Below are 8,791 nucleotides of genomic sequence, written 5' to 3'. Positions count from 1 at the left end.
CGAAATTCCCTGAAAATTCCTACAGACTCGTCTTGATTACTAGTATTTTTATATGTGGTCAAATTATTAAATTGATGTTTAGTATTTTTTAGAAAATTTGGAATTCTCAAACTAGATTATAAAAAATTTAAATACCATTTTGTTTTAATTTGACCCCATATAAAAATAGTTATAGTAAAGACAAGTCTATAGGAAATTTTGAGAAATTTTTCCGAGTCCCAAACTATTTTTGACGAATTTTAAAAGTGTCTAGAGATATAAAGACGTATTTGCCCTTAAAAAATGGTATTTTAAACATAAAATTAAACATAAGCGGACGGAAAGACTAAATTGATGTTCGGTGGCAAAAATGAGGGATGACATGGAGTAAAATTGCACTTTAGAAACCAAATTGATGTTTTGGTAAAACTTGAGGGACTATTTGTGATAAAAAAACATTTTATTAATTACTTATAATTTATTTTATGTTACATGGCAGGGTGTCAAGCCACGTGGCATTTTTCCAAATCCCTTGAGTTTTCAAAGAAAAATTGTTTGATCACTTCATTTCTACTCAACAAAAGACACTTTCATCATATATAAAAGAAGACCGTTAGAGTTTTCCAAATCATTTCCTCTATCGATATAAAATTTCTCTTGTCATTTATTATATTTGGTCTTTATTGATTCAGGTAGCCAGAGCTCCTACCCTTGCAGGAGCATATATATTATTTAGTAGACGACGGAATAGGCAGTGCAAAAGGAGAAGACAAGTTTTTAAAAAAACTGATTCAACGAGATATGCCTTATGTGCTTCTTTGGTTTTCTACTAGTAAGATCTGGCTTTTGGTTTGAAGATTGAATCAGTGGTCAACATGTGCTTGAACGACGACATTTCAAGAAGCAACTTCCTATGGTATGGGATGGTCCCCTATTGATGAATCAAATCACTCAAGAAAAAAATAAATTTTTTTTTTCAAAAGAAGGACAGTGGGTTGCCAAGGCCCGGAGCAGTTGTTGATCTCATTTTTCCAAATGAAAAGTACATAGAGCATTGGTTGCCCAATTCAAAGAGCCAACATTGAGCCACAATGAAAAGCCAAATGATTGTTCTAGAATGGTCCCGAGTCACCCTGGACTTCAAAAAAAAAAAAGAATTTGACTTTGTGGAAGATAATTCAACAAAGTCAAATTTTCGGTTGGTTTCGAATAAAGATCAATTAGTAAACAACCTAGTCTTATAATTTCAATACTAAGAAAGTAGCCCAAGGGTGGCAATCCAAGAGTCCACTTATTAGGGTCAGCTAATCAAATAAAGAAGCTTTCAGGTTACATCCAGCGATTTGCCACGTCAGCACATAATAGGAAATAAGAACTAACAGAGGTATTTTAGAGCCAACGTTAGTTATTTAAGGCAGCTTAAACTCAACTTTTGAATATGAGGTATCAACTTGTAAGACACCCCAAAATTGAGGTAGTCTTTGCAATTTTCCCACTACAAGAAAAACTTTAATACATATCACTATTTTAATATCAGTTTTTATATTAACTGATATTATAAATTTTTAGATATCAGTTAATTTTTTAAATGATATCTTAATTCATTAACATATCACCATTTTTTTCTTTCGATATCTTAATTTTGTATTTTTGATTAACAAATAGATAAAACTGATATCTAAAAATCATAACTGATAACTATATTTCACCTAAAAAAACACATTTCCCCCAACTTAAAAATTTTGGCTGAGTTTCCTAACCTAAGTCACGATATCTCTCACTGGCCTCTCGATCAAACACACACATTCCCTCACACTCGCATCGCACGCCTCCCTCAACCCTCAGCCTCTAGCTCTCTCTCTCTCGCCATCGTCGCCAGCTCTCTCGCCGTCGCCGTCGCCACAGCTCTCTCGACGTCGCCGTCACCACAGCTCTCTCTCTCTCTCTCGCCGCATCCTCTCTCGTCTCATCCATCTCTCTGTCTCACGCAGTCATCGTCGCCTCCCTCCCTCCGTCTCACCACCATCCTCTCTTTATCTCATCATGGCCTCCATCTCTCTGTCTCACCACCATCCTCTCTATTTATAACCCATCGTCCGTCCCGACTCTCACCTAGTCACCCATCGCCAATCTAAGGTAATTTTTAATTTAGGTTTCTGTTTAGGGATTTCGGTAATTTTTAATTTGGGTTTCTGTTTAGGGATTTAAGTAATTTTTAATTTGGGTTTCTGTTTAGGGATTAAGGATGTAGGATTTCTGTTTAGGGGTTTTTGTTTTGCTTCTGAATGTTGGTTATGGTTATTCATAGATTTTGATTTGGGTGTTGCTAATTTTTTCTCCTGCACTTGCTCCATTGAGATCTGAATTATGGGTCCTTCCCGTGACATCATTTTGATTTGATTTGGGTTTTACGAATCTTCTTTCATTTGTTTGGAATTGGAGTTCTCCATTTTTTTTATAATCATTAATCTTGCATGTCTGTAGTTGAGGTCTGAATTTAGTATTCCAATTCAAATTGCGAATTTTTTATCTGATTTATTATTTGTGGTTTTTCTTTTTGTACTTTATTCTCATTAAAAGTAGTTTTTTTTTTTTTTTTTGGGTGTAAATTAAAAGAAGTTGTTTAATGGTAATTAATTTGTAATCTATCACAAATTCACAATAAATGCTTTATTTTTCTTTGTATGGACTCTAGTAGTTGAACTATCATCCTATGGTTTCGAATTTGACTTTTAAAAAGTTAAAAGGCCGTCTGGACAAGTTTTCAAGTAAAGGATAAAAAAGTTCTGTTCTTTTATCATCCACTGCTCTTTGAATATGCAGCTTTTGTATTGGTACTTGATATAGCTTTGTAATAACTAATAAGTACCCTTTTTTTGAAGTAGAATCAATTATATATGGAGGGGGTAAATTAGTAAATTTATTTGTTCATTTCAATTAAACAGTTGTTAGACCTTTAAAATTGGTGGTTTAAAGTACTGTGCACAGTTGATTGACTTGCTCATTTGGTTTGTTTTATAGAATCAATTCTTATCCCAAAGACTTTCTTAAAAGGCGTTTAGTGGTAGGGGAGTGCTCTTTAGGGAGCATCAATAGTGCCCCCTTTTATCTTTTTCTAAATATGCTTTGTTAAGAGTCATGTTATGCTTTATGTTAGTGTTCCAGTGATTTTTTTGTTAAAAGCTATTTAAGATATTTACCTACATATCGTGTTGATACTGTATTGGGTTTTTGTGAGATTCATAAAAATTGTATCAATAGATTATACCATATACTAATGATATCATTTCATGGTTTTTTTCCTGTTTTATTTTTGATTGTGTAGGTAGTCCAGATCTGTGATTAGTCATGGTTCCTAGTACTAGTATTTATATGTGTTATTATGAGGCATATGGGTAAGTCAAGAAAATCCATTTGTTGTGCTTTACGCATAGCCATTTGAACTTTCCTTTTTGCTATTTAAACATGCCATGATTAGAACAGGGGCTAGTTTCTTATAAAAAAAGGGGGCATTTTTAGTATTCCAATTCTGGTTTGGTGATTGTAATGAATCTAATGATGGCTTTATAATGCTACTTTTTGTGTAAGGACTGTTTGAATTTTCTTGGTTGAAAATGCTCGCAAAACTGTTCTCTATATTATTTGCCAAGTGTTTTTCTTCTTTGAGATATTACGATCTTTGGGCTATACTCTTAGCTAATATTATTGTGTTTGTTTGCAGATGAGAGGCTATGGTGATGAAATTACATGGATTGATGAGAGGCTAAATAAAAAATACAATATGTATTCTTGTATATTAAATTTATTTACAAATCTGAATAGTTATAAAATTTTAACAATGGGGGAATTGTTGGATTCCCCCAATTTTTTTAATTTTGAAAATTTCAGCGACTGTTGCTCCTTTTGTCCCCATGAAATTTTTTTATTAAGGGACTGTTAGTGGGCAATGAATGATATTAGACAACAAGGCCTGCCGCCTGACACATTGGCAGGTTATGTTTAATCAAAAAAATACATAAAATGGAAAATAGAGAAGGATTGATATAGAAACATACCCTGTAGGCCAATACGGACCCCATCCTGTGAGACTGTCATGCTAAGGGTGGCTGCACTGTCACCATTGGACTTTGGTGACTCTTAAGAGTCCCTGTGAGTGGGGAAGGTGACTGTTTCCCATCAGATGGTAAACCCTATTATTCTTGTAGTGTTATCGGTCACACACCTTCTTTCTTCATGTTGAATCTGCCAGCTTTGCCTTTGTAGTTTCTCATAAAGGCTTATATTTTGTAGGTACAAGGTGCTGACATTGACTGGATAAAGATTGTCTCACCAGAAGAAATAAGCCTTATGGTATGTTATCCCAGTGTGATTTTTGTCTTTTTTGGTTATGTGGTATCTTTTTTCATCCCATTCCTTAAATTCTCCCCACCCCCCAGAATCCATTATGAAGCAGCTATGGATTTAATGTTATCCTACTTGATAATTTCAGGAAGGGAACTCACATACTATTGATTTAATGGCTGGGATTAGTGATGGGAGGACATTTGACTCTTATCAGGTTTGAATTGACTTGATCTAGTAGCACCTGGAGCTATGTGTCTCAGTATGTCTTCTGCTGCATGCTCAAAAGTGGATTTGGTAGAACACAATTGAGGGAATTAGTTCCAGTTTGCATGTGAATAATTAAGCTTTTTTTTTTTTTGTAGATATTCTTGACCTTGTTTGTTTTCTTATCTGTGTGTGAGCACAATTTGTAAGCCATATTCTTGCTTTATTTCTTACATGTGAGAGGTTCAATGGTTTGCAGTTGGCCTACATGAATATTCATGTGCATGTTGAGGATCATATTATTGAGTTGTTAGATATTGATGATATATCCAGCCCAGGTGGTGGATATGTTAATAGTCCGAAATTTAAAATTTTGGCTATGAATCTTGGGATCACAACTTTATTTATAAGTTCCTCATTTTGATATGGCTTTGTGGACAACAAATTTAGACTTTTAATTGTTCTCTTATATGAATCTGAACACAACATAAAAAGAAGCACAAGAAAGAAAACTGTGTTTAGTAGTGAGTGAAATGTTTCATATGCTGTGGAAACAAATTGAAACCAGCTCTTAGCCAATTTTACTTAAGAGAACAATTAAAAGTCTAAATTAATATGTACCATCTTACATAATATGGATTGTATATTAAATTGTGATATATAACTTAAATTGATATTTTGTCTGAACTAGTGCTATTAGACAATTTAATGGGGTTACGGGAAGGAAAGGTCCGAAATCACCAACTTGGAAGCATCTCTATGTAAGTGTCTATGTCTTACACATTGGACTAATTTAATTAAGTATAACTCTATGTAATTTCCTTTGCTTGTCTGTAGTGTCCTAAACAACCAGGTGGTGTTGAATGTGGATATTATGTCATGAGGTACATGAAGGAAATAGTTGAGGACACAACCCTTGCATATGAGTCGCAGGTTAGAATACTTACTCCTATTGGGGCAGTTGACTGGTATATTTTGCTATCCTTTGTACAGTTCTAACTTGGGAAACTTGTAAAAGGGAATTACAGGAGGAAGGGATGGCCTAGCTAGGACTTTGTTGTTGGTTTTTAAGACTTTGTTGCTGGTTTTTAAGACTTTGTTTTCTGGCTTTGCATCTTTTTAATTTTTTCTGTGTATGTGTGTTTGGGTTGGTGCTGTGTGCATTAAAGAGTGTGTTTGGGTTGATGGTCTGCATTTCTCTTCTATTTCCATTATTTTTTACTTGCATTATTGCTGAACTCTAGCTAGCTAGGCTGATACTGTGACTACTCATTTATACTTGCATGATCCATTTTTTGAATCATATATATGTGCAGCCATTTGAAAGCCCTTGCTGAATGCACGAAATGTAGGCCATCTGAATTCAATATATCAGATAAATTTAGATGATATATAACTTACATAAGATTGCAGCCATCTAAATTCAGATGATATATAACTTATATATCAGCAAGTATTGAATTTAGATGATATATAACTTACATAAGATTGCAGCCATCTAAATTCAATACTTGCTACAATTTTATTCATGCTTTTGGCCTATATTTTTTTAATGCCCTTTGGGATCCTTGCTGAATGCACTTTTCTTTCTTGTTTTTCAGTGGAGTAACCTGAAGAGCAGGAGGAGCAGTTACACACAAGAACAAATAGATGAAGTCCGGGTTGAATGGGGAGATTATGTTTCCATGAATTTTATTTAGACTAACATGCATGTTTTTGGTAACTTTTTGAGCATTTTGTTATAGATATGAAGATATATACTAGCTAGTTCACATTCAAATCTTTTGTATAGGCAGAATTTAGGCCTAGCTGAATTGCACTGTTATGCCTTCATTATTTTTGTACATGTTGGCATGTGTTTAATTAGGATCTAGCTAGCTAGAGATGGATAGTGATTTTGGGGTATAAATGATGAGGGCTATCCATAAGTCTATATGGATTTGTAATCTTATTTTGTTAACTTCATTACTGAGTTTGGATGTTGGATTCATTTATATGAATGGAAGAATTTAAGTTGAATTATGGTGTAGAAGCTTAGTAATTGTTCAGTGGATGAATATTTACCAATTAGTTTTTATCAATATCAGAAGCCTATTGCATATCAGATTATGTAAAAATGCAACGATAAGGAATGAAGTTTCAACATCATTTTTTAAAAAAAAAACCGATATCTAAATAATATTTTTATATCAGATTTTAATTGCCAAACTGATATGTTATACACCTTTTATATCAGATTTTAATTGCAAAACCGATATGTTATACACCTTTTATATCAGATTTTAATTTCAAAACCGATATGCTATGCACCTTTTATATCAGATTTTAATTGCAAAACCGATATGCTATAAATCTTTTATATCAGATTTTAGTAACAAAACGGATATGTTATCCATCTTTTATATCAGATTTTAATTACAAAACCGATATGCTATACTCATTTTATATCTGATTTTAAGTACCAAGACGATATCATAAGTATCTTACATATCGGAATGTAGTTTTTAAGATATCAGAAATCATTAATATCTGATAACAATGATGGTATATCATATCGGATTATCAAACAAATACGATATCTAATATAATATAGACATCAGTGAATAACCGATATATAATATGGGAGAATAGATATCGGCACGCATTATATCGGTTGGAAACCTAAATAGATATCGGTTTATCACTGATATATATGAAGGTTTTTCTTGTAGTGTCCCTTTTATGTTTAAAGGTGTGGTGGGTGGAAAATGGAGATGGTGGGGAAGTTGCAAAGAATGGAAAATAAAAAGGATGTCGGTGGGGGTGTTGTTGGGCTTTTAAAAATAAATAAATAATATTTTATTTATTTTTAATTGTTATATTATTTTTATCTAGGTGGTCTTTTTTAAAAGTCACGTCAAAGTTTAGTGGTGGGGTATATGTGTGCCATGTAGGTAGATAACAAAATTTTTGACGAAAAATACAGCAGAGGTGTGAAATTGACACATAATAAAAGTTGAGATACGTTTGTACAACTTTTTAATGTTGAGGTAATTATTTATAAACGAGGATTAAGATACCTACGTCTAATTTGTTCTTTTGATTTTTATTTTCAAATACTCATTGCCGACTAAATCTTGTGGAACGCACATCAGCACTTCATAGAGTTAGCGATACCCTCCTTGTGCGTAAGGCGACTTTCCACAGGTGGCGGATTAGAAGCCTACCTGGCTATCTCTATTATCTCAAGTCTCAACTGAAGCAAGAATCCGAAATCGAAGGCCCTATCTCTCTCGCATACAGGCCAACACGAAATTGGGCTGGGCTTTAACAATTGGAGTTCTACAAAAAAGGATTTTTTCTGTTTAAGCCCCAGTCCATCAGCCCGATATAGCTGAGTTGGGCTCTTCTCCCTTAAGCATGGTTGGGCTCTTCTCACTGTACCTGGCTTACAACATAAATATTTTTTTACTCTTTCTTTTTTACTGTTTTTTGTTAAAGGCAAGGAATGAAATTTCGAAAATTTCGGCGAAATTTTCGTTTTTTTGGGATACCGAAATTTTATCACATATCCCTTATTTTTCGTAAAAATTTCGACGAAATTTAAGTAATTTCGCCGAAATTTCGCTTAAATTTCGCCCGAAATTTCGATTATAGAACCAGTATGTTTTTGTAAAATTTCTCCAAATTTCGACGAAATTTGACGAAATTTGGGCGAAATTTCGCTGTAACTTACCGAAGTCACAAAGCCCAATCTTCACTAACAGTCTAACACTCTAGCAGCAGCCACCAGAGGAAGAGAGGAGAGGAAAGGCGAGCTGGCCTCGTCGCCAAATGTCGTCGGAGGCGGTAGATCGGAGGGTGATTGAGGAGGGAAGAGAGAGAAGAGATTAGGGAAGGAGAGGATATCGGGGAGGGAGAGGAGGAAGGAGGAAGGAAGAAATCATGGAGGGAAAGGGAGGAGAGAAGACTGCGCAGGTCTGGGAGAGAGAAATGAGGGAAGAGGAAGTCACTGCAACTCTGCAAGGTGGAAAAAGTCACGGGCAAGGAGGGAAGGAAAGAAAGAAGAAAAAAGAAAAGGAAAGGAAAGGAAAGAGAAAAAAAGAAAGAAAAAAAAAAAAAAAGGAATTCATGGCCGAAAAAAAACATTTTGGTTACGCACTACTGCACTAGATAAAGATCATAAGTACTAGACTACTAGTCAATGTTATACATTATAGCTTTTTGTTTTTTTATTTTTTGACCAAATACATTATAGCTTTTGACTACACAATAGTAGGCACTC

At 34.2% G+C, this 8,791-nt stretch overlaps 1 protein-coding gene across 9 annotated transcripts; it reads left to right on the top strand.

The window, feature by feature from the left end:
• Positions 1 to 1,728: 1,728 nt before the first annotated feature.
• Positions 1,729 to 6,546, top strand: LOC147289037 (uncharacterized). Of its 9 annotated transcripts, none has more exons than XM_086242781.1 (9): positions 1,729 to 2,115; positions 3,305 to 3,374; positions 3,701 to 3,734; positions 4,270 to 4,329; positions 4,469 to 4,537; positions 4,686 to 4,732; positions 5,219 to 5,288; positions 5,365 to 5,460; positions 6,129 to 6,546. In XM_086242781.1, the coding sequence occupies exons 3-9, from the start codon at positions 3,711 to 3,713 to the stop codon at positions 6,225 to 6,227; spliced, it is 465 nt and encodes a 154-aa protein (XP_086098907.1). In that variant the 5' UTR covers positions 1,729 to 2,115; positions 3,305 to 3,374; positions 3,701 to 3,710; the 3' UTR covers positions 6,228 to 6,546. The 9 variants fall into 9 exon arrangements, 5 of the variants coding, with proteins under 5 accessions (XP_086098907.1, XP_086098909.1, XP_086098906.1 ...); XM_086242783.1 differs by having other exon boundaries at positions 3,701 to 4,162; XM_086242780.1 differs by lacking the exon at positions 3,305 to 3,374.
• The last annotated feature ends 2,245 nt before the right edge of the window (positions 6,547 to 8,791 follow it).

This window comes from Dryas octopetala, chromosome 4 (assembly GCF_963921425.1).
Source record: "Dryas octopetala chromosome 4, drDryOcto1.1, whole genome shotgun sequence".
NCBI lineage: Eukaryota > Viridiplantae > Streptophyta > Magnoliopsida > Rosales > Rosaceae > Dryas > Dryas octopetala.
Note: the sequence above shows the minus strand (reverse complement) of the source record. Positions and strands in the feature narration are given on the sequence as shown.

Excerpts from the sequence above, each read along its gene's own strand:
- LOC147289037 (XM_086242780.1), top strand. The coding sequence starts at position 3,711 with ATGGTGATGAAATTACATGGATTG. Across the intron at positions 3,735-4,269 it reads TGATGAAATTACATGGATTG|GTACAAGGTGCTGACATTGA; the intron begins ATGAGAGGCTAA and ends TATATTTTGTAG. Across the intron at positions 5,289-5,364 it reads CAACTTGGAAGCATCTCTAT|TGTCCTAAACAACCAGGTGG; the intron begins GTAAGTGTCTAT and ends GCTTGTCTGTAG.